Source organism: Sus scrofa, chromosome 6 (genome assembly GCF_054392235.1).
Source record: "Sus scrofa isolate SSC_HxYL_T2T_F1_AM1 chromosome 6, Sscrofa_HxYL_maternal_Yorkshire_Landrace_v2.0, whole genome shotgun sequence".
NCBI lineage: Eukaryota > Metazoa > Chordata > Mammalia > Artiodactyla > Suidae > Sus > Sus scrofa.
Window position 1 is genome coordinate 32,177,352 of NC_139388.1, and position 25,506 is coordinate 32,202,857.

Sequence of the window (25,506 nt, forward strand, 5' to 3'; positions counted from 1 at the left end):
GCTGTGAGCTGTGGTGTAGGTCGCAGACACGTCTGGGATGGGGCATTGCTGTGGCTGTGGTATAAGCCGGCAGCTGTAGCTCTGATTGGATCCCTAGCCTGGGAACTACCATATGCCTCAGATGTGGCTCTAAAAAGACAAAAAAAAAAAAAAAAAAAAAAAGCAGAAGAAAAGGAAAAAAAAAAAGAGAAAGAGAGAGACAGAAATAAAAGGGGAGATGGGGTGAGGGAGTTCTGAGAGTTCTGGTTTCAAGAGGGAGGATCCGTTCACTTCAGGCTTTGGCCTGGACACTGCGTACTTTGCCACTGGATGCCCAGAATGTCCACGAGAGCAACTCCTTTGGGCCAAAGAGCTTGGGGGACCAGGTCAGTGTATCTTACTTCCGCTTCCCTGAAAGAAAAAAAAAAAAAAAAAGTCCCCACTCCTCCCTCACTGTTTGGTATTTCATGCCTCTGGATTCTCAGGCCCCAGTCGTCAGAAGCATCCAGAACTCCACTCCTCTTAGGCCCAACCTCCATCCATCAGCAAAGCCTATTGACCATACCTTCAAAACAGAGCCCAGACCTGACCGATTCTCCCCATCTCTCTGGCTACCATGCTGGTCCAAGGCAGCGTTACCTCCTCCTAGATTCTCCATCAGCCTCCTAACTGGCCCTTGCCTCTGCTCTTGCCCTCCCAGAGTCTCAGCCCTGGGGATGCCTTTAATATACTTAATAGATCCCATTGCTCCTCTCAAAACCCTCTCTTCCTCCACCCAACCCCCGAGCATCATAAAACCAAAGATCACACCAGGACTCACAAAGCCCCATATAGTTGGAACCTTGCTTTGCCTTGGCTTCATCTCCTCCCATAAAGGTCCTCTTGCTATTTTTCCTTCCTTCCTTCCTTCCTTCCTTCCTTCCTTTCTTTCTTTCTTTCTTTCTTTCTTTCTTTCTTTCTTTCTTTCTTTCTTTCTTTCTTTCTTTCTTTCTTTCTTTCCTTCTTTCCTTTTTTCTTTCTTTTATGTCTTTTTGCCTTTTCTAGGGCTGTACCTGCAGCATATTGAGGTTCCGAGGCCAGGGATCTAATTGGAGCTGTAGCTGCCAGCCCACGCCACAGCCACGGCAACGCCAGATCCTTAACCCACTGAGAAGAGGCCAGGGATCGAACCCGCAACCTCATGGTTCCTAGTTGGATTCATTAACCACTGAGCCACGACAGGAACTCCTTGCTATTTTTCAAAGCTGCCGCCAGCTCAGGATCTTTGCACTTGCTAGTCGTCCTTTCCAGAGCTCTCTCCCCTGGGATATCTGCATGGCCTGTTCCCTAACTTCCTTCCTGTCTCAGCTCAAATGCCATCTCCTAAGGGATGCTTCCCGGACTGCCCTCCTTTGAAGAGCACACTCCCTTCCATGTCCTTACCTGGCTGAATTTTTTTTCCTAACCTCATCAGTCACCCAGAGATTGTGATAAGTCATGATCACACTCATTTGTTTCCTTTCTGCCTCCTCTTTAAAATGCAAGCTCCAGGAGGGTGGGGACCTGGCTTTGTTCATCACTGCGTCATCGGCACCTGGAAGAGTGCACCTGGCACAGAGAGAGGCTCCGTTACCTATGCTGGAGGGAGGGAAGGGAACAGTTTAAGTGGAGCTGCCCTGTGGAGTAACCTGAAATTCAGGTCTGCCCCCAAAGGAGATTCCAGCCAGTTCCCTAAAGCTCAGCTCTAATCAGAGCTGCCTTCCCTGGCTCCCCAGTGTCCCCTCAAATCAAGCCCCAGAGAGTGATGTACAGCCAGAGAAGGTGGGGAAGGGGAAGCATGCTAAAGAACGTGAGCCATTTTCTCCGCCAGCCAGAACCCAATGCCTCAGCCTCCCACCCTCCCCTCGTCCCCCAGGCCTTGGCCAGCATCCGCAGTAAAGTCTTAAGAGAGCAGGACCCCAATAACTAAGCTGAAGGATTACTATGTGCTACCCACTAGAACCCTCAAAAAAACCAAGGTGGTTCAGGCCCATTGTACAGATGAGGCTATTGAGGTTCGGAGAGGTTATTTGATCTGCCGAAGAAGGACCCACAGCTTAGTAAGTTGTAGAGGCTGGACTGAGCCACCAAGGCACAAGAACCCAAGCAGTAAATTCTAACACCTCAGGACAACAGCCTACATCTCTCTCCATCTTTACACTGCCTGGGGTGCCCTGGCCACACTCGAGTCCTGGCTTCTAGGATGCTGAAGAGGGGCTGTCCCACTTCTGGGCCCATTGGCCATAGGAGGCCAAGCCTCCCCCCAGGCCTGGGTGGCAGGTCTGCAGGGGGTGGTGGTGGTAGGGCTGGAGCCTGCACCCCAAATCAGAAGCTGGTCATCAGAAAGCTGCTAAGGTCAAGGAAAGCGCCCAGGGCCAGGGCTGGGTGCAAAGGGAAAATCTTGCAGGCACTGAACCCCCAGAGGTGAACCCCCCAGCTGGGTCAAGTGCTGTCGCCAGGCCGCTGGGTATGGAGGTATGGACGGGAGCTCTCCAGCCCTTGTTTGATGAGCAGCGGCCAATAAATTCATTAATCATCATTTTATGCCTCATCAAACCCCCTCCAAGCCCCTCCATGGGAGTTACACAAATTAGCCCCTGAAAAGACAGTAATTTCAGTTTAGCGAGGTAAGTGCTTTCTGATGGGCTCCAGCGCACAGAGCTCTCCTGACAGGCCAATCCATCAGGGCGTAGGGGATGGGGCGAGGCCGGGCAGCCCTGCCCAGATGAACCTCCCCAGGCTACCGGGCAAAGGTTTCAGCCTAGGGCGCCCCCTTTCCCCAGCTCTATTCGAAGTCTGTCTTCTTCTGCCTCTTGCCCTCACCAGCCTTCTCCCCAATCCTCCAACCCTTCTAAACAGAAGAGAAACTTTGCTGAGAAAAAAACAAAACAAACAAACAAAACCCCAAAAAACCCGAGGCCCCAAACTGGGGAACAAACTTGTGGAGGGTGGCGGCGGAGAGGGACGCACCGGCGGTCAATTCTGACTCCCACCGGAAGAGGAGAGAACCAGGCAGCAATTTCTCCTCTTAATGTCTGGTGCTGCGACCTCTTGAAACTACTGTAGGGTTGTGTGATCTCGGGCATACATTACTACGGGGAGGGGAGTATCTACTCCAATCCTGAAAGAAATCTCAGGATCCGAAAGAGGGCCATCTGGGAATAGAGACCGGGGGGCTTCTTTCCGTCTAAAAGGCAGCTCCACGCGACTGGGGGTTGGGGTGGGATGCGGACGCGCCTGGCCTTTTTCGTGGCCCTCATGTGTCTTTCTTTCTGAAACCCCTACCTGGGCTGAAAGACATCGCCTGCGGACGGCAGCAAGAAAAGATTTTCTATCGAATGGGCTCAGCCAGTATGACTCCAGTATGGGGAGCTGAGTAAGAAAGGACAGGGGAACAAACCACAGAACGTGGTGGGGAGAGGCTGGGTATTTGCAAGCCCCAAGCCGAAGCCGCGCCTTCTCACTTTCCCGTCCTGGTGCACGGAAGGGCTCAAGAGGACCCTACCCGGCGGGCAGGGTCCAAGCAAAGGAGATGGACGAGGGAGCCGCCCAAGCCGAGGCGACGGACCCGCGCGCTACGGCCGCGGAGAGCTGGAGCGTCCAGCGACGCGCCCCTGCTTCATTAGCTTCCCCTCCACGCGGCGCTGCATGCCTCGGAAAATAAGTTAGCAAACGGGGAGCCGTTTATCTCTTTTATCTTGGGGCCTGATCCAATTAAATAAGTGCACATTTACATTTGCATCCATCAGGCGGGAGCGCTGAGAGCCCGAGGTTTGCTCGGAGCAAATAAAAGCAGGTTTCACTGGGGAAAGTGGCGTTTGGGAGCACAGGGCTCGTCTGGGCGCCGGAAACGAGCGCGGCCGGGAGGGTGGCCTTGGGGACCCAGGGTTGGGGACTCCGGCCGAACGGAGGCCAGAGATTCCCCAACGGCCCAGAGGGGTCGGCCAGCGCGGGGTGTGCAGCCAGAGCTGCAGCCCGGTCCCTGAGGCAATCGCGTTAGGCCACAACCTGGGCCCCACCTGAAGCCTGGGACCCAAGTCGCATTTAGAGCGAAAACGAAAAGGAGACCAGCACTGGCCTGGTCCAAAAGGGAGACACGCGGGGTGGGGCTAGGGACAGTCCCGCAGCTTTAGTCAGTCTGGCGGGAGGGCGGGATGCAAGATCTCCGCCAGGCCCGATCTTCCTCCTATTGGGTGGCCGGGTGGCAAAGAATGAGAAAAGCCAGGCTAACATCCGTGCACCGGGGGAGACCAGTTGATACGACCAGTTACCACTTCGGAGGGGTGGAGGGGCACGCCGCCTGAGCACCTCCTGCTTTGCACGCCCACCTCATTAAACGTGCTTTCGAGATGGGGGATTGAAAAAATTCGAGGGTAGTTTTGTTTTGTTTTTCCTTTTCCTAAAGATTGCCCAACCCACAGGCCAAAACGGTCTTTGGGGGTGCGGCTGCGTGGTAGACCCCCCTCCCACCCCACCCGGCCATACCAAACCTGTGTGGGGCCCAGAGGCCGGCCAAGGGAAGGCCAGCAGAAACGGAATGCATGCACCTGAAGCGGAGCGGCAGCGTCGACACTCCTTGGGCTTCGAATGGCTGCGGCCCCCACCCGCAGGCTGCGGCCCCCACCCGCAGACTGCTCCAGCCGCCGGCACGTTTCTCATTTGCCGGCCGCCTTGTTTTCGACACTGTGCCCAAGCCATGGCGGGAATCTGTAGGCTCCGCTTTCCGAATCCTCGATGTTAACTCGGTCCTGGGTCCCAGGCCTCAGAGATTGGGGTGGCGAAACAGTTTACGTTTGGCCCTCTTGGGGATCAGAACAGGCTGTGGGTTGGGGGCATAGCCGGGTTTCTCCCAACTCCTCCTCTCAGTGAGCCGCGTGGCGCCCAGGGACCAGTAGGCGGCGCCCTTCCTAAACTGCATCCTCCTCCGGCTCCCTCTTGGGAACGCAATCACATTCCTTTCACTTTGGGCGCTTTGCAGCGCGCTATTCTGTGCCTCTGCCCGAGCTGGCAGCTTATTATGCGGGACAGGTGGGCTGGGAGGTACGGTCAGTTCGGAAACTGCATGCCCGACCACCCCATCCCATCCCGCAGCCCCCAACCTTCCAGACTCCAAGAGCTGCGCACATCACCGGGAATGAAAGACCCCGAGGGGTTTGCAAACCTGGAGGCCTCAATGAAGGCCCCTCACCCAGGGCCGGGAGCAACACTTCCGCCCTGGCACCTCGATCGGATCCGTGGAGCCGGAAGGGAAATGGCCCCTTCCGCAGCCTCACCTCAGTGCCCAAGTATGCGCCCTCAGGGATTGACTGGGTTGTTGGCTTCTCACCCCAAATCCCAGAAACTGGTTGGGCCCTGCACAGAGGGGTAAGGGAAGAAACCCAGCCGGCTCCCAGTTTGGCGCTGCCTCGGGTGGACTTACTGCACGGACTCTACTCGGTGGCTCTCGGGTCTCCGTCGCCAAGGATTCAGCGACTAGTGATTCAGTTCCTAAGTGCCAAGCTAGGCTCCGCTTAGGGGCTGAAACGAGTGCAGCCAAGCGCAGGTGGCAAATGCCCGCGCAGCCCCAGCACCGAGGTGTCTTAGGCGCTGTCTCGCATAACATCCGAGACGCAGTTCCAGTCTTCGAACAAACCCCAATCCTGGACGGACGATTTCCCCCGGCGCCCCTTGCAAGGCGCATCGCCCTGGACTCGGCCCAAGATGCACCCAAGCAGAGCCTTGGAGGTTCGAGGAGGGACTTGGGACCTTACAGACACGGAACAACTTCTGGGATTAGACACAGGAGGCATTTCCTATAGGCACGTACCTCGATCTGCTCGGCAGGCCGCCCCAAACATTAAAGTCTCTAGATACTAGAAAATTACTGGCTAGTGAAACCCAGCTCTGCAAAGGAGAAAACCCTAAACTTAATTTGGGGCTTGTATTTAGGAGTACGCAAAGAAAACCCTAGACCCTGCAGAGGCCAAGGACAGGAGGGATGCAGGCTGGGGGCAGCCTCTGGCGGTTTCGCTGCCCAGCCGGGAGACGCCTCGCTCAGCCCCTCGTTGGGAAGAAACGCCGCGGGCTCCCTGGTGTGCGGTTCCCATTCCCAGGCAGCCCCGCGGGCAATCGGCTCCCAGCCCCCGAGCCTTTGCAACCGAACCCGGGAGGCCCGAGCCGCGCCATTTGCATATTCCCAGGAACACAAGGAGGCCTGTAATTTTCTTTTTAAAATCGTTGGGCAGGGTTTAGGGCCAGTGCTTCCAAACCCCGCAGAGTTGATGTCCTTAAACTGTCTCTTAAGAGAAGGGGACTGGCCCATTTTGAGTTTTTTAGAAAAGAAGATGACTCCTGGGGCTGCATATTCAACAGGGGGGCAAAAGCTGATTGTGAGCCGGGCTGTTGGGGGCGGGGGGTGGATGGAGGAGGGATTGGGCGCGGGGGATAGGGCAAATCATCTCTGGAATTCAATTGTTTAAAAAAATCATTTATAATTAAAGGGACAAAATAAAATACGATCGTCTCATGCATATTTAATCATTCACACTTCCAGCTTTGAAACCATTTTCTCTGCGTGAATTTTCTCACTAATTTAAACTCTGAAGTCGACTGCTGTTCGCGAAAAACATCTGGACAATGTCGCTTTCAAACTTGTTTAAAGTCGAATAAGGTAAAGAAGCCCTTTGCAGGTTAAAAATTTAAAAGTAGCAAAAGTAAAAACTCGGTGAAAGTTGGGGCTGTGTTTAAAAAACCAAGTAGGGTTAAAGTTGTCCTGAGTAGAAATGCAAATATGTGCGTTTTGATTTAGCCTAATTAAACCAGTGTTATGTGCAAACACATTCTCTCTGGTCTCAGTCTTGGGTTTAATAGAGCAAATTAATTCCCCTCGCTGGGGTATGTTTCTGCTGTAAACCCTCCCCTCCCCCGACCACTGAAATTTTCCCACGAAATTCCACACGTCCGTGATGCCACATCTCCCGCGCAAAATGGAGACCTGCGTACCGACAGTGCTGGCGGGCCTCGGGCACAGAGAGGTATCTCTTCCTCATTTGGGAGTGCGAGGCAACCTGACTTTTCATTTTGAGATGAAATATGCGGGGTTAAACGGAGAAAATAAAACCTCAAAATTACTTTCGTAGCTCCTCGGACTCTTGAATCCGAGATAGGAAAAGTGCTAAAGCGACGACATGCCTGATCAAGTCCACAATGGCCTCATTATCTAGGCAAATGTCCTCGAACTTTTGAAGGCCCCTTGTCCAAAATGGGGTCCGTGGGGGTGGGGTGGGGGGCTGTGATGATCGATTTGGGACTCCCCTCGCTTCCACCAAGCGCCTGTGGCGCTCCCTCCCTCACTTCCTTCCGCCCACTCTCCAGTCTCCGACTCTGCAAAGTGCAGGCTTGTAATTCAGGACAAGTGTGACACCTACCTGTGAAAGGGGGGAACCGTCCCCTCACTGGTCCCGCGGCCCCAGCCCCGCGGCTGCGCGGGGATCTACCCCGCTGCCTACCACCCGCACAGTCGCGGATGGAACATTTGCTAATTTAATCAAATCCAGCAAAGAGATCAATGCCCAGTTTTGAAGGAGTAGAAAAAGACAGTGACTGGGAAGGCCTTCTCCTTGGCATCCCCGAACGCTCCCCGCCCGCATTAGCCCAGAGCACCTTTGAAATAGTAATAAGGGCTAAATCCGGCATAAAATCGAACTCATTAGCAAAGTTCACCAGCTGATTGCTTTGCATAAAACACGACACTGATTGGAAGTAATTAGGTTAAGCGATGGAGCTCGGGTGGTGCATGTCTCTAGCCGGCTTTGCCATCTCTTCTCCCTTCTGGGCACACACTTGGGTCTCTCTCCTCCCTCCTCCAGGGTCCAATCTCCCCCCCAGCAGCCTGCATCAGTGATCCAAATCTGCATTCCCGGCAGGGCCAGGTTCCCCGGGGCTGGATGCCTAATTACGGTTTCCCCGCTGGCACACTAGGTTCGGTGGAAGCTTTCATTCCCCACTTTGAAAAAAAGTTGCAGTTTGCACCTTTTGTCCAGGGCGATGGACAGTTTATTGAGGCTTCTACAAAGTAATGAGTGGCTCTGGTTATGTTAAAATCTCTTTTAATTAAATATTTTGCATTTTACAAAGGCGGCTGCAGTTTTCTTTTACTTTTTAAATCTAAGAGTATAACCTGTTTCTTTTCCGTAATAATACTTTAGCTCATACCCAGAAAAATCAATAGGTGTAAAAAATTAAATTAAACTTGTATCTTTAAACTATGAAACAGTTTGGGGGGAAACACAAATGTATATATTTATATTACAAAAAAACATTAAATGCCTGTACAGGTGTCTTAATTTCATAATTTACTTCAAAGATATTGAATTATCAATTTAAATACAAAAATGCTACATTAAATATACAGAATAAGATTTAATACAAATCCTTTTTTAAATTTTTCTTTTAGGTTGGTTAAGACATTTGTGTGTGTGTGTGTGTGTGTGTGTGTGTGTGTGTGTGTGGAGATGTTTACATTTTTATGTCATCCATCTCCATGAACTATAAACTTTTTAGTAGGAGGGATAGTTTTGCTTTTCTCTCATGTTGATGGAAAAATAACTGCCAAGGCCATGTTTTTTAATAAATTAGGAAAGTCCAGGACCGACGCAGCCCGCGTTAAATGTCGGACATACCTTTCTTCAATTCATAGGGAGAGTCTTTGCACAGGTCTAGCTGGGACTGGCTCCGCAACATTTTCGGGTCTTTAGCCAAAGCGTCCGCTCGGTTCAACACGGTCTGGTTTAATCCATTGAAATGCGAGCCCGGACCCGTTGTGGGGCCTGGGCCGGGCCCCGGGTGGCCGTGAAGGTGTCCGAAGGAGCCATAGTTCGTGTAGCCGGGATAGAAGGGCGCCGTGTAGTAGAGAGGCCGAGACAGCACCGTCCCGCCTGGAAAGGGGCACTGCGCCGAGGGTGAGCGCGATGGCGCGGGTGCCGGCGATGCACGGCTGCTTCCTAGGGCTTGCCCGGCCACCGGCCCGGGGCACGGTGGGCATGGGGAGCCCTCATTCCCGCCGCCCCCGTCCTTGACCTTGTCCGAGGATGTGGCGATCTCGGCCAGAGACCACAGTTTGGGCTTGGCGAGCACCGCCTGCGGCGGCGGCGGCGGTGGCGGCGAGTGTATGACCGAGGGCCCTCCGGGACCGGGGGGCAGCTCTCCCGCGGCTGGGTGTGGGCCGGGTGCCGGCGCGCCGGTGGGGTAGTGAGGGGCCGGGTCCTCGGTCAGCCGAGCTGCCGCAGGCCCAGCCGGGGAGGGCCCGCCGGCGCGGGGGGGCCCAGGCAGCGCGTCCAGGCGGCCCTCGGATGGCGGCTCCTTAAAATCCGAGTCGCTGAGGCTGCCCTCGGTCTCTTTGCCGGCGGGGGTGGGCGGCCCCTGCAGCCGTTCGCAGCCCGAAGCCGCTTTCTGCTCTGCTCCTCCTGCGGGGGAAACCCAGGCGGTGAGAAGCGCCGAGGCCGGGCAGCGGGCCCAGGGCCCCGATCGCAAAGGCAATGACCCCTGCTCCCAACCTCCAGGCCCTGTGCACCCTCTCTCCAGGCCCCCCTTTTGCTTCTTACTCGTGCTCAACGCACCCTTTCCCGTGTCCACCAACCTGCTTCGGGGCCCTCGGGGTCGCCCTTGTCCTCGGGCTTCTGGGGCTCATCTTCGTCGTTCTTCTCCAGATCAATGTTCTCCTCCTCCTCCTCGTCCTCGCTGCGGTTCCGCGGCGTCCACGTCATCTTGTTCTCCTTCTTGAGGCGCCGACGCGCGTTGGCGAACCAGGTGGACACCTGGGTGAGGGTCATCTTGGTGATGATGGCCAGCATGATCTTCTCGCCCTTGGTGGGGTAGGGGTTCTTGCGGTGCTCGTTCAGCCAGGCCTTGAGCGTAGCGGTGGCGTCTCGGGTGGCGTTCTTCCGGTAAGCGGGGTCCCCGTACGGGTATGAGCCCAGGGGCGCCGCGTACGGGTGGTACCCCAAGGAGCCTGCCATGCCCGGAGTGTGGTCGTAAGGAGAGCCCTGCCAGGAACGGGCAGAGAGAAAGTGAGAGTGGGCCGTGGTCCTCGGGGCCACCTGGGCGACCAAGACGCACTTTCGCTGAGCCCAGGGGTCTTCGGGCTTCGAGGCCAGCACTCTGGCTTCCCCTGGGGTAGGGCTGGAGGGCTTAGACCCTGGGGGCAACCACTCCTCCCCCTCAGAAGGAAGAGGGGGCGCCAACTCCTGAGGCCAGTCCTTGGGGGCGCTTGGAGCTGTCCTGGCCTTGGCGGCACACGGTAGGCCCCTGTCTGCCTGAGTACGTCCGCCCCCCCGCAGTGCGGTCCCCGTGCGCAGATCCCGCCACCGCGGCCAGGCCCTCCGCCCAGCGAGAGGTCTGAGCAACGGCCGGCGACCCTGCGCTCGGCGCCCAAGTGGCTGCGCGTTAGGAGAAGAAGGGTGAGCAAAGGAAGTAATGGAATTTTTTCTCCCTTGCAGAGAAAGGCAAACGAAAAGCTATGCCTTGATCCGGCACTCCCGCCCCTCCAAAAGTGTTACCCCAAGCCGAAGCCGCGGTTCTTCTCCAGAAAGTGCACCCGGCCGAAAAAATCCCGGATGCACCGCAGCTCGGCCGACTTTTCAGAAATTTAATACCTCTAAATCGGATTGCGAAGATAGGATTACGGATTTGCAACATTTTGGAGGACTAATTAAAGGCGAGGCCAAACACATTTACACAGATTTAGCACGCTTCTGTTCAGATTTCGGATCTATTTCTTTTGAACTACTTTCCCCAAATGGCAAAACTAAAAAAAAAAAAAAAAAAAATGAAGTAAAGTGTGCAGGGCGGCCTGGAGCTCACGTTTGAATCAAATGTTGCTCTTTAACTGCAGCGACCTCTCCCCCAAAACCCTTTCCGCCAACTCAGCGATCCCAGCAAGACGCGACTCTCCTTTCTGAACAATCCCTGAGCCCGAGGCCCGGGCGAAGCCGAGCGAGACAATCGCCCAAGTTTGCAGGGGCCGCGAGGCTTGGAGGGGCGGTCCGCCGCGGAGCCGAGACCAGTGTCCCCGAAGCCCCCGCCCTCCCCGCGCGGCCCCAGCTGCCCTCGCCCTCCCCAACTCCTGCTTACTCACCACGTACGAAGAGAAGGCGGCGGCCGCCGCCGCCGCGGGGTCGGCGCCGTACTGGAGGTGCGAGTTGTAGCCCGGCGAGGGCGCCGTGAAGGCGGTGGAGCCGGCGTAGGGCGAGAACGCGGAGCCCGACGACGAGCGGCCGAGCTCATCCGTGCGGGGCCCCGAGATGACGCTGGTGCTGTACGCCGGGCACGAGTAGAGCGCCAGCGAGGCGGACGGCTGGTACAAGTAGCCCTGCGGATAGGACATGGCCACACACGGGCATGGGGCGCTCCGCGCCGCGGCCGCCAACGAGCCGGGCGGCGCCCTGCGAGGGCGAGCGGGCGGGCACCTGGTCTCCGGCTGCCCCGGGCCGCCGCTCCTCGGGCCCCGGTTCCCGGGCTCCGGCCCGCAGAGCCTCCTCGCTGGCTTCCCGCGCGCCTCCGGCTGCGACCGCCGAACCCGCTCCTCTGCGCGCCTCGCTCGCCCCAGCAGGGTTTCCCCCCTCCCTTGCTGCTTTCTCTTTTTCCCCCTCGCTCTTTGCACTGGGGGGCTCTGCTTTTGGCTTCGCAAAGGTCCTGCCAAGATGCTAAGTTGGAAATTGAGGATTCTGACGCCTTGTGCGCGCCTGAAGCTCCTCCTTCCCGGGGTGTAGTCGGTGGGAGGACTGGCAGGAGCCTCTGGGCCGCCGCAGCCAACCCGGCCGCCAGGCGCGCCTCGCCCTCTCCCTCTTCCTCCCCGGCTCCCTCTCCCGCTCGCTGGCTCTCCCCTCGCCCCTCCCTCGCGCCCGCCTCTCCGCCACGGCCCTCCTTTCCCCCCTCCTCTTATGCCCCCCTCCCCTCCACGGTCTCTCCCTCTCTCTCTCTGACTTAGACTCTCGAGCGCCGGCCCCAGGATGACAATCACAACCAAGGCGCGCGGATCTCTTCCAACTTTCGTCCCCTTCTAAGTCGGGGTGGAGCGGCGGTTCCGACGCAAGGCAGGCCCTGGTGGCCTGTCCGCCTGTACCGAAGCACAAAGGGAACGACGCCGCGGACTGCGCGCCAGTGAACGCTCTGCTCTCTACGCCACAGTAAATCGCGGAGTTAGCGGATTTCTTGTTAGCCAGGAGACTGGGCTCCAAGGCGGATTGCTACCCACCCTCCCCTAGCTTTTACCCCAAGCGAGGGGACCCGAGAGCGAGTTGTAGATCCGTAATTAGGGCCCCTAGGAGAGTCGTATGAATGCCAGAGTCCAGGACGCAGGAAGTCCAGGGTGGACTGTCCCCCTCCGCCAGCAGCAGCAGGTGGGCGAGAAACAGGCCTTGGACGGCTTCAGCCCGGGCTCCCTTCCACCAATTCCCTGCCAAACAGCGAGGGTCAGACACTGGGGACCCGGTACTAAGAGGGTAGCCTTTCTCCAGAGAGGTAGTGGGCAAGAGCCGTCAGGCGGAGAAGCAGCTACACAGGAACAGGTCTCCGGACTCTACAACACCCCCTCCCACCATGCCTCGCTGCCTCTTTCTTGGGGTTTTGCATCAGCCGCAGCTCGCCCCGCCAGGCCGGTGGTGGTGGTGGTGGACGGTGCGGGTCCCCTTCCCTTTCGCAGGAACCCTCGCACCCGCCCACGCTCCACTGCTAACGCTCCGCGGAGCACTAACCAACCCAACCACTGTTCAGCGAGCCGCTGGCAAGGCAAACACACACACACACACACACACACAATTGAGTCACAGGCCGAGCCCTTGCCCACGAAGCCACACAGAATACAAAAGAGACCCTTTGCCTGTTTCTCCACCCCGCGCCTCCACAAGCCATAGACGCACTCGAACTCTGGGACAGACAGGCGCTGGTGAACCCGGACCGGGGCTGGCACAGTGGTGGGCACTCCGCTGAAACCCAGCAGATCAAGGACTTTGTGGCCTTCTATAATGAATGGGGTCACAGGCAAGCCGAAGTTTGACTATACACCAAATTTCCTACAATGACTCTGACAGGCGAGATTCACTTTATTTCCTGAACTCCAGCCCCGGCACACAAACCCACTCTGCACTCTCACTTGCCCAGCTGCTCGACTCCACGCACGCGCATTGACTCCTCCCCGTCAGCTTCCCTAGGCTCCGCCCCTCAGGCGGACGTTCTCTCACAGCCTCTCATTCCGCCCGGCTCCGGCCCTCCCTGCCTTCACCGCTGATTGGACGCTGGCCTCTACTGGCTCCGCCCTTCAGCGACGTGAGCCCGTTTCCTTCTGAGTCGGTGCGCCGAGGGGGCGGGGCGGGGCGGGGCGTCGGCGCCCCATTGTCATGGAGACGGGAAGCCGGCGCCGGTGGTGGCCCGCACAGCCCAGCGGAGGTGGCAGCGAGCCGGCCGTGACTGAGGCGAGGCCGAGCCGGGACTGTGCAGAACCGACCACTGGCTGCCTCTCAAGCAGCCAAGGGGCAGTGTCCTCCCAGGCTCAGTCTACTCCCGGGTAGTGCGGGGAGTGCCCAGGGGAGCGTCCCCGCCCTGCTCCTGTCTCTCCCGCCTCTTGCGGCCCCTCTGCTCCCCAGCGCCGCCCCCGGCTCCGCCCGCCGCCCCCGCCGCAGCCGCCACCACCGCAGCCCCTCGCGCTAACGGTCGGTAGCGGCCCGCGCGCGCCGCCAGCCGGGGGCTAGCGCCAGCCACGAGGGAGCGTCCGCGGCCTGCGCACCCGCGCCACAGCGGAGAGGTGAGCCCCGGGTTCCCCAATACCACCGCGTACCCGCCCAGTCGCAGCCAGGCTCCCTGCCCCTGGAGCCGCGTCCGCCTCCCCTCGTGAACCGGATGGACGCGGCGGTGCCCCGCGCGCCGCCAGGCGCCTGGTGGGCATGGGCTGCGTGAATGTTGGGCGGGCTTCTTCTGGTGTGAAGGTCCCCGGGCAGGCGGGCGTGGGCGTGCCCCCTCCATCCACGCGCGGCGGCTTCACACGCTAGGCTGGCTCTCCAACGGGATGCTGATTTCTGAAATGGAGCCGTGGAGGTTTGTGCCACCGAGAATCTGAGTCTGTCACACAGACAACCTCATTACATCATCCCGCCACTCTGGGCCGCTAAGCTACTCCCCCCACTACACTAACCCCCTCCCACCCTCTCATTTTCTTCTACTGTCTTCCTTTTGGTGTCAGGGACTGGAGAGAATCCTGAAAGATATTGAAGCATTTAGAATTTATGGTTCTGTTGCTGTGGTTGTCACCTCCGCTCTACGTCAAATTTAAGACTCATTTCTTAAGGATGTCTCTATTTTCTGCTTTATTTGCACATTGATGGCTCTGCTGCTCGGCTGGCCACGGCCGCCCGGCGTCTGAAATAGACTCGTGTTAATATGTGAAAGGGAAGAGATGATCATTAGCAGGCAGACGGGATTCAGATAGCATCTGGCGGGTTTTCGCCGTTTTCATGTGAAAGCTTGGAAGTTTTTGTTGGTAAACAGGACGTTTTAACTTTTAGTCTTCGCAGTAGTAAGGATACATTTCCTCATCTCCCCCCTCCTCCCATTCCCCCCCTTTATTCATCAGCTTTCCAGTTTGGGAGCCTGCTTGCTTTTAGCAGTAGTTTAGCTGGTTTCTTGTCACTGAAGCTTTCTCCCCAGCAGAGGTGGGAGCTAACTCCCTGTGGTTCCAGGTTACCAAGACGACTGTTTTCCTTTTTGGCTTACTGTTGCAATTGTGTCTTTCTGAACATTTTAACTTACACTCGGGATAGGTATGCCCTGATCATACTTAAAGTAAGACTTTAAAACATTCAGATTTTAAAACTTCCTAAGGGTTTATTGGTTTGTCATGTCTGCACGGATCCTGTTATGCATAACTCTTAACATTTAAAGCTCTAAAATAAGATCCACAGTTGTATTGCTAAGACGTGGCCATCCAGCTTGCTCTTGGAGTTCTGGCTGTACAGTTGCCATTGTTTAAATCAAGTGCAAAAGAGGTTATCCCTGTTTATTTAGTGTAATAACTGTTTACAGTTAAAACTTTAAAGACTCATAAAAGTAGATCTTGCTGTATTTTAAGGATCTCATCATTCTTGTGGGAGAAACACAACACTGACGCTAGGAAAGGCAACAGATTGCTTCTGTCATATCGCTTTGCTGTTTTGGAGTGTACTTAAAGGATTATGATTGATAAGGCTGTCTTGCCAGAGAATGTTGACACAGGTGTGTATCGTTATCTTAAGATCCTGAGAAAATGTCTATAAAATGGTGACATAAGAAGGGTGGCATATTTTTGTACAGTTTTGCTTTTGGAGAATTTAATTGCACTAGAAACCTGTCTTTGAGCTTCCAGATTTTGTGAGCACTTTGGCAGCAGAAGTTTTAGAGAGAAATGATAGTTCACTGTTAAGTGTTCTGGCATGTATTAATACTACTTGTGGCTTTTTGGCAATGTCTTTGTCCGCTTTCTTTGTGTTCTGTCTTGGTGGAATATGGTTCCTGATTTAGAAAAAAAAAACCCAAAGTAGTATATTATTAAGCAAATGTTTTCGTGTTCAGGAAAAAAATTCTGGAGAGGAAGTAGGCTTAGTGTGCAGAAACAGGTATATAACAAAAAGATAGATATACCAGAAATTTGTGTCCCTTCATTTTTTGAAATGTCTCCTAGAATGTTTTAATGATCTAAAACCATTTCTTTTTTCTTATCATCAATTACTTAGCTACATTGTTTATGGAATGCCTTGTTTTTATTTCCAGATATAGAAGGAAACGGTTTTATTTCTTCTAAAATATGCTTCTGTAAATTTGAATTGATGAGCAAGTGAAGATAGTGCATTTAGCCTCTTATTAGTTTAAGGAGCTGAATCATAACATAGGTGATCACTAAGATAATATTACTATCCTTTACTTCAAATCTCTGAATGCCAAAACAATAGCAGGATGGATGCTGTTGATTATATTACCCCTCGGCTTACCCAGCACCTAATACCCTTCAACATAAGTATTGCATTAGCATTTCCCCCCCTCTCTTTGTAGCCCATGATTTCCTGGAAGCTGGCTGTCCATCAGTGTACATGTAAGATGTGTGAGTGTTTTAATATTAAAACTCACTGTAGAAAAAGGAAATGAAAGTGGAGGAGGCCACAGGCGTGTGATCCGAGAGTCCAGGTGTACACTCACAACTCATCTGACTCTACAGATAATTAGCTGGCTAGCATTACACGGTAAACTCAAATCAGAGAATGACTTATTTAGATTTGTTTGCTGACACCAAAATAAGAGCATTAATTTTGCCAGAATTGCTTCACTTATGCCCCACCTCCCCCAGCAGGATTTTTTTCCTGGCAGCGAAAATCAGCATCCCAATGCTGTTATCTGTGTATTATTTTCAAAGTGGGTATGCTATGGTAAAAGAAAGGAAGTAGAAATAGAAACTAATAATCTAGCATCTGTTTTAATAAATAACACCAGGTGATTATTAGTATATTTTTACAGTATAGAAATCGTCGGGAAAATTTCAGTGTTCTTCAATTGCTAACATGTGAGTAAATGAAATCATGTAATCCTGAGTGAATTAAACATGTTCTTTAAAATAGGTAATGAAAACAGCATCGTATTTTGTAATAGTGTGTTACCTCTGAGACAGTACAGATGTTTTGTGGGGTAATAGCTCAATATCTTTGTATATTTCCCTTCAGTGTCTCCACTGCGCTGGTTCCTGTAGTTTTACCATCTTTTGGGTATAACTGTTAGCTGTTCTTTAGAGAATATTTACTCGACTGGCAGCAGATACAACTCTAAGAAGATGTAAAATCTTGGAATTATTTTTCTTCTGGTTCAGTAATGACTCTGGTTTGCTTTTACACACTGCTCTGGAGTGTGATACTCATGACTTATTTCTGCATAAATCTGCAGTATTTTTATAGCTAAAGTACACATAAGCAACAATTTAGGTTGGCAAATTAACTTAGATGCTTCAAAATTGAAAACCAGTATATTCTAATGTAGTTTAAGTTTAACTCTTTATTAGCGAGGATGCACTGAACGTTTGTTCAGGAGACAAGAATGTAATTTTCTCCAGCAGTTGTCATTTACGTAATCCATTTTTCTAGCCCTTTCTCATGCTAATGATGTTCCCACCTTGATACAGCCTTTACTTGTTTATTTGTGGTAATATAGAGTGATAACTTGGAGAAAATTAGATTAGCTGTTCATATCTAATATCCCCAAAGTATTTAACCAGTCTGTTTTTTCCTTGAACAGAATCATTTCCATTTTATGCACAGGTTATAAGTATGATGCTTCTATAACACATTTGGATGTTTTCAACATTTGGGGTACCTCCAAATGTTGACCGAAATTTGTTCTTGCCTGTCCCCAGGCTCCTCTGGAAGTGAGTGTCTGCCCAGTTGTGCTTGTGTGTGGAGTAAACCCCAAAGAGCATTGTATTTATGTTGGTAATAGGGATGGTCAAAGTCCAGAATGTAGAGAATGTCACTTGAGGCCTTTTATTATTAAAGTTTTACCAATGCGTTAAACAAAAGTTTAAGTAGGAACATTTTTGATTCACGGAAATGCACTGAATAATTTATTTTTTAATGATATCATTGGGTAATGAAATTTATGAACTGAATGCTTTTCATAAAAATCAAGACTGTGGTTATGATATGTTATAGAAATAGAATCATTCTTTAAAGGAAATAATGTTTCCTTTAAAAAATGATTCCAAATTATAGTTATAATAATACTATCATTTGGTATAAATAGTATGAAATTAGAGTTTTTGATTATTTTCATTACCCAGTTCTTTTAAGAATAAATTTAGTGGGTCTAGTCATGGGTGTACAGGTGTGCACCAAAGTTGTCCCCCCACATCAAAACAGGGGCTGCTGAATACAAGAAGATAAGAAAAGCCTATGAGAAAAAAATATCGTGCAGAATTTAGTGTTAGAGATTTAGTGAGAGCGAATATTAAGTCAAAAACATGGTTGCATGACCAAGAAAAAAAAGCTGTTTCCATAGAAGGCAACTCTAACACAGCCGGCAGTAGCGTAAATGTTTCTCTGTGAATACTTTCAAAGGTGTTAAGGTGATTTTTTTTTAAACATTGTAGGAAGTAGTTTATCATTGTTTTTAAATAACATATGTGTGTTCTCCTATCACTGACTGGGCCTTGTGGGGTTTTATGTATAACCAAGAGCTGGTGTTACAGCGACTGAGAAAACACACAGATAAAATATAAAGAAAATGTTAAGCCATCCGATTCCTCTTTGTTTTTAAGCTTAGTTTTTGTTTCTATTTTTTGACCACATGTAAAGCTATTGAATTTAAAAGATGGGAGGATTAGATTTTTTTTTCCCTCCTAAGGATTAAGATAGGAGAAATCTAAACATATTTGCACATTGGTTGAGTTTTTTGGTATGTTATCAGCCAAAATTTATTACTAAGATTCATATTTATTTCTTATATATTAATGGTATTTTAATGTATTAAAACCCATACTCCTTTTATATAAAATAGGTCGGTGGAGGAGGGGTTCCCCACTCTTGAAAATATGAAGAAAACATGTCCTTTCAACAGTAATAGGTTATGGTTGATTAATTGAGAAGGTTATGCTAAATGTTCTCTAGTGGAAATGGCTGGAGTATGCTTTTCGAGAAATATATCATTCAGGAATAAAATCAATTGAAGTATTGGTAATTAAATTGTAATTCAATGAAGGAAGGAAGCGGTTGTAGGAAAGATGAAGCTAACTATTGCTGTTTTTCTCTTTAAGAGTCTACAGTTCATAATGGAGCAACTGCACTGGCTGTTGGAAGGAGAAGATTCTGAAGATAGGGAGGTAATATTATCTCTTTTAAAAAGATACTTTCCTCTGGAATCCTGCACCTTGATTACATATGAGAATTGTATCTAATAGACAGCAGTTTCTTTAAATTTGAGGTATGGAAACGATCTGATTTTCCCATGCTGAGCCTTTGAGCTGCTTCTCCTGGGGTTATGGGCTGTGTTTGGAAGAGCTGAGAAATCTCAGCGAGGCATACTCAGCACCCTTAAAATAGCTTCTTTCTGAGAATCAGGTCTGCGATGGTGGCCTACCCCGTTCTAGTAGATGTCATTTTCATTTGTGGCTGATGTGCACGCATTGCGCACATTGCTTGGCTGTCCTCATTTACCTCCCAGGCTTCGTTGCCTTCTCGGGGGACACGCTCTCTGCAGGGCGGTTGACTGCCAGCCACCACCCAGTTCTGAGTGGGAGTCTTGCTGGTCGAGGACTGGTTCCAGGGCTCTGCCAAGCAGCTGGCGGGACCCAGCCTGGGCTGCTCTAGCGCCCTGGAGGTCAGGAGCTCCCACACATGGGTGCCTTCCCTAGTTGTTAGCTCTAGGTCCCTTTCCATTTTTTGTGTAATCCTAGGCTCTGGGTAATATTTTCCCTTTCCCCTCGCTAGGTTGGCTTGCTGCTTTCTTTGCAGCTGTTGCAGGGATTCACATGGAATGGAGAACTCTGTTTTATTCTAGATGAGGTCTTTGATCATTGCCCCCGCAAGCTTTTTTCGTTTTCAGAAACCTAACGTTGGTGTTAAAGAATGACTCTAAGGTTCTTGAAGAACAAAAATTTTAAATGAAAAATTTCTATCAATACAAGAAGCTTCTGTCTTTTCATGCCATGTTGCTACATGGATTATGCAAGCTAAATGAAAAACAGTCAAAAAACCCTTTTATAAAAAATGTCTAAGAATGTTTATACAGGCTTAAGTTGTATAATGGTATTTATATCTACTCTTTTTCCTTTTCTAAGAAAAAAATACACTTTTTTAGTCATCAAAAATATCTATTCCCTGAACTATATCTGTGGAGGGCTATTAATGGAATAATAAAAGGCTTCGTGATGTCTAATTATGTAATTAGAAAATTGGTAAGCAACTGTGGTGGCTAAAATCACTTTCTTCCATTAAAGAGCAAGTATATACATTTAAAAACAAAATCCTTCAGGAAAAAGACTCTTTAATCTTTAAATCAAATGATGTTTTTGGTTACTACAACAGGAAAAGGAAATACACCAATCTCAGATGCTTTTACTCATGCCTAGGTGGAGATTGGAAGCAGCTAAGGAGCCATTCACCTGAATCCTAGAAAAAAACATGGTGGTATCAAAGTGATTACTTGGAAAGCAGTTTACATTTGCAGAACAATTCAATATTATGACCTTGACCAACTTTTATACTTCATGTACTTGGGTCATTACTCCAGCTTTTAAAATAGCAGTCTGTGGTATAGCTTGTGTATGGAATGCAGGGGTATTTTTGAATTGACTGGGTCTCGCTGGTCATTCTCAAATGTGCTACAGTATTACAAAGTTGAAATGTAATATTTATTAATAGAAGGAAAATATAAAATTTCATATCTGGGTAACTGAGACCTTTGAATCTGCTTTAAAATTATAATCTTGACATCTCTGACATGATTTTTTGTCTTTGTTATATAGATAGAACCATGGATATTCTACAATCTAAATGTTTTATTTATTAATTCCAAATTCTGTTCTCTGTAAGGGACTTTTAAAAGAAAAGGAATATGTGCTTTAGAGAGTAAAATTTTGAGTCATGGGCTAATTTATTAAGCATTAGTACCCAGGAAAGCAGCTTGACTAATTTAAAACTGTGAAGGGGGGCAGGTAAAACTGTTTTCATCTGAAATTTACTAATGTAGCAACCATTTAAATTAAATATTTGTTAACATAATAGTGATGGCATTTTCTCCTCCTCCTCCTTGTGGTTTTGTCCAACTAGATGTTACAGTGGCAGTTGCACTGACTGTTAAGTGTTTAAATGATGACACCATTATGTGAAGTGATTCTGAAATGAGAGATTTCAGCCAAGAATTACATCTGCTCCCATCTCCTTCAAATCATACTCTCTGGCAGTACAGATTATGATTGATTTGTTTGTGACAGATTGCAGGAAACAGTCATTGATTTTTCAATATTTTACCTTAAAATTATTTACAGTTGTAACCATGGGGAGGTATTTCCATGGGCTGTCAGCCCCTGAAAGACTAGGATAATATTCCCTGCTCTCTGACAAGACAAATTACCTGTAATGAGTGCAGTAGCTGAAGGGTATACTTTTATTTTAAAATATGTCAATAACCCCAGTGACTAAACGAATATTGATTTAGCATAATGAAGCCTGAGTAATGTGAAAATGAGCTTTTTCAAGGAGCATGGTAAAGACTTTCTTTTTAGCTGGTTGTAAGAAGCTTTTCATTCTTTTCAACTAGCTCGTGGAGATAAGGAGTTTTATATGCAAACCATCAGGAATGATAGTGTTGCTTGTGATAACCAGGATCCAAATATTTTGCCCTTGCTTTTATTGATTCTTTTGAAATCTTATTTGGTGTCTTACTTTTAGTCTTCGAATAGCTACTGATTTGCTTGCTCTTATCTTTAACCAACTGAATATATCGACACTTTCAGCACATTTCGCATTAGAGCCTCTGGTAGTGAATATTAAAATGTGAGTCTATATACAATTACTGGTAGATGACATAATAATTATCTTAAGACATTTCGAATGGGTCTATTGTAGTATTTAATGTGCCGTATTTTATGGTGGAATAATTCCCAATCCCAGGACATCAGATTGCTCTCAGTGGGAATGAAGATTAATTTACTTCAGTCCTGATATTTTAGGCATCGGTGCATGTTTTCATTTTTGTCAGACGTTCCCCCCCCCCCGCCCCCTTAAATGTAATTCTCAACTTTTTAATGGATTAAGATCCCAACACGTTAAGGTCCTTCAGACAGGAATGGCAGTATAGTAGTATATAGCTTTGTTTTATAGTCCATCAAGGAGGCTGAAGAGCTTATGCCTGAGTAAGTACCTCCAAATCTGCCTTGGTAAGGAGAAAATAGGGTAAACAATGCCAGGAATATAGAGTAGAAAAGTAAGTATTTGAAGATGTCTAACTGATATTCCATGGGAACCGAACATATTTTATAACGAACAGTAATCAAATTTTATTGGAAGCCATAGATAAAATCCCTTTAGAAATTAAAAATGAGTTATGATTTAAAGGAAATTCAGATGGCTGCGTGCGAGCGCTGGTTCTTTTGTAACATTGCATCAGAAAAGTTGTAATAAAATGAAAAATAAACACGTATCTTTTAATGGAAAATAAGACAGACTCTAGAACAAAAAAATTATCGTTTTATTTTTTTCCAAGGAATTTGCCTGAGGGTATGACACAGATGATCTCTGTTACTCGTCTTAGATGTATCCTGCAATGAACTGGATGCTTTATAAAATACTGGTCCCTTGGTTTCAAATGCTGTAGGATTTTAGTTCTCCACCCTCCCCCGCATTCTTTCCCTTTTTCTATAAAGGACCTTTGAAAATAGAAATATGAAGCTTGTACCATCACCATATAGGAAACTGGTAGCTCAAAGTCTCAACCATTAATTTGGTTTAGAGTTTTCTAAGTTGATCGTGTATCTTTAGGACTTATGGATAAGGCCTATCTATATAGGCCTCCCAGAAAAAAATGAATAGGGATTTTTCTAACTCAGTTTTTTAAAAGAAAGTATATTTTCTTCAGACCAATCTATGCTAAGGAAAACATCTGTATTGTTTACTTTATTTTGGAGTAAAATAATAAATATGTTTGGTAAGCGCCCACCTGACCCCATCATTTAGTTTAAACTTGTCTGACCATTTTATAGTACATGTGCAGAACTATTTATGTGAATTAAATTTAGCAAATACATAGATAAAGTAGAGGCCTTTTCTGGGGAAATTACTCTCTTTCGGATACTCTGCCCTTTTCCATTTCTTTTCTCCTCTTGGAAAAAACATACTCTGCCCTTGTTCTCCTTTAGGGAAAAACTATTTAGATAAAGTGTTCTTAAATCATGCAGGTCATTGCCTGGGGTTGGTTAAAACATTTATTTTTTTGAAAAGGAGAAAATGCCCCGGTTTAAAAAAATCTTTCTTGTATTTGTATCTATTAAGATAAACAGTTTACTTTGATACGGTACATACCAATCTACTTAGGTAATTTTTTTTCCAGAATTCATTTTACTGTGTTTGTCCTGACCTTCTCTGATAACTTAATATAGGAACAAATTAGCATATAATTCTATTTTCCATGTGACCTCAACCAGTTGCAGAATTGTACTGCCACTTTGGGGGGGGGTGGCAATTTGATAGTTTCTGTAGACTGTAGCATTACATGCTTGCAACTGTTCACTGCATCCTGGCTAATGTGTTATCGAAGTGTTTAAAAATAAGCAGTTAGAGGCAATTATTATACCCTCATTACTAAGGTATTAAAATCACTTCTAAAGGTAGCATTTTTAATTAGTGTACATAATTGATTAGCGATTTGTCTTCTCCCAAGCATAAAGCGGCAGGGCAAAGTTAAGTGAGGTCGGTGAAGTATAAGAAGATATTAGAGATTGATGGTGACAATGATCATGACAACTAAATGGTTTTTTCTCACCCCTTTAGCTTCAGCTATCGGTCTTTGGAATTTCCCGGGGTCTGTTCAATCTAGATGCGAAGGATGTGGGAAAATCAAATGCTCACATAGCTGAAATATGTTTTGGATGTTCTTATTTATAGACGACAGTGTTTTTGCAATTAAAACTCACAGTCGTCATGCAGAAGAAGGTGATGCCCTTCCTGATCACCACTTCTGCTCGAAATGCTTCGCATTATAGTAATATTGCCAAACACTATCTCAATCAAAGATTAGAAAAAATAAAATCAATTTTATATGTTGGGTTTTCTTTCTAAAATGACCCCATTGGATTGAATGAATATCTATAACTTGTAAAAGAGGGTTCAAAAAAAAAAAATCCTTTCTCCATCATAGCAATCTGCTATCATTAGAATAGGATTAAAATCACTTTCTAATGTGACTTTGTGGTATTTATGGGTGTCAAAAGACTTGAAAAGTCTCCATATACATATTTTAATTCTCTATATTAGTCCCTTTGGAATAGAACATTTTCTCCTCGAAAAATCTCTTAACTCAGATATAAGAAAAAAATCCTCTTAACTGGCAGAGTACTTGCTATATGTTTGAACACTTGGTTATGTAAAGAAGGCTGATGGCCAGTCTTGCACAGGGTTCTCACGTTTGGGTAGACTGAATAATGACGGTTTGCCTCGCCGTTGGGAAATGCCTTGTTGTGGCCTTTGTGGCAGCTGTAGGAAAACGGAGGGATCCCTCTGTGGCAGGCAGGCCTCCGGCTTCTGTGGTGTGAACACTGTCAAGGGGTATGTCTGACCGAGGGGGCCCTTAGTGAGGGAACTGGGGCCATTCACCGATGCCTGTGACACTTGGAGCAAGTGCTGTGAATGGCCATTTGGTAAATGACCCAGTTTGTACTCCATCCATTTCTGTAGTTTTTACAAAGACAGTGCTAGGATAAATTCTTAAGCTTGGGTCTCCATATGGCAAAGTAAATTTACTAGGCTAGAGTGTTTCTTTTTTCTTTTTAATTAAACTTTATATTTTGAGATAACCATAGATGTCACATGCAGTCGTACTAAATAACAGAGCGATCCTTTGCACCCTTGACCTGGTTTTCCCCAGTGGTACTATATACAGTACAGTGTCACAGCCTGGGCATTGCCATCAGTAAAGCCGAGACACAGAGCATCCCATCACCACAGGGATTCCTCCTCCTGCCCTTTTATATCCCGATTTGCTTCTCTCCTGCTCCCCTTCCTTAACCTTGGCAACCACCAGGCTGCCTCCATTTCTGTAATTTTTTCTTTTAAGAATGTGATATAAATGGAATCATATGGTATGTAACCTTTTGGGATTGGCTTTTCTCACTCAGCACAATTTTCTGGGGATTCAACTTGCATATATCAATAGTCTGTTCTTTTTATGGTTGGGTAGTATTCCATGATATGGTTGTCCACAGTTGTTTAACCGTTCATCAGTTGGGACTTCAGGGTTGTTTCTGGTTTTTCACTATTACAAATAAAACTCTATATAAACATTCATGTACAGATTTTTGTGTGAACGTAAGTTTTCATTTTCCTGGGATAAATGCCCAGGAGTACGATTGTGGGTCATATGATAATTACATAGACTATTTCTTTTGAAGACTAGAGCTTATTTTGTGTGTATGGAAGGGGAGACAGAGAGGACATCTGCATTTTTTGTGGTATTTTTTTTTGCTTTAACTGGATTTGCTTATCATTTCAAAAAAAAGTGCAGACTATCTTAAAGAACTTGTAGCTAGTTATCGAAACACTTTTTTTTCCACAACCAAGATTTTGTTCTTATTTTTAGAGAAATACTTTTGAGGAAAAATTACTTTTTTTGGTAAGCAATTTCTATGTAAAGAATAAAGGTAGATGTACACCATAGAAAAGATGCTACAAAGCTGAGAGGTTGCTTGGGAGAATTTTCCAAGTGCTAATAGAGATTCGACATTCAAGGATATGTTGTAATAATTTCTCAGTTGCTAGA

At 48.3% G+C, this 25,506-nt stretch overlaps 1 protein-coding gene and 1 long non-coding RNA gene across 22 annotated transcripts in view; one reads left to right on the forward strand and one right to left on the reverse strand.

Moving 5' to 3' along the window:
• Positions 1 to 8,067: 8,067 nt before the first annotated feature.
• IRX5 (iroquois homeobox 5) lies at positions 8,068 to 11,692 on the reverse strand. The gene is made up of 3 exons (XM_021094164.2): positions 11,111 to 11,692; positions 9,614 to 10,019; positions 8,068 to 9,440 (listed from the first exon to the last, which is right to left on the reverse strand). Exons 1-3 carry the CDS (start codon positions 11,357 to 11,359, stop codon positions 8,641 to 8,643), a joined length of 1,455 nt encoding a protein of 484 aa, XP_020949823.2. The 5' UTR covers positions 11,360 to 11,692; the 3' UTR covers positions 8,068 to 8,640.
• A 1,993-nt stretch (positions 11,693 to 13,685) lies between these two features.
• Positions 13,686 to 25,506, forward strand: part of LOC102165609 (uncharacterized) — a 54,236-nt gene continuing 42,415 nt past the window's right edge. For 12 of the 21 annotated variants that reach the window (XR_002344587.2, XR_014805866.1, XR_014805867.1 and 9 more), the window contains exons 1-2: positions 13,686 to 13,774; positions 18,791 to 18,856. This is a non-coding gene — a long non-coding RNA (uncharacterized LOC102165609). Of the gene's footprint in view, positions 14,065 to 18,790; positions 18,857 to 25,506 lie in introns of all 21 variants that reach the window. The other 9 variants (XR_014805870.1, XR_014805871.1, XR_014805875.1 and 6 more) reach the window with 2 other exon arrangements.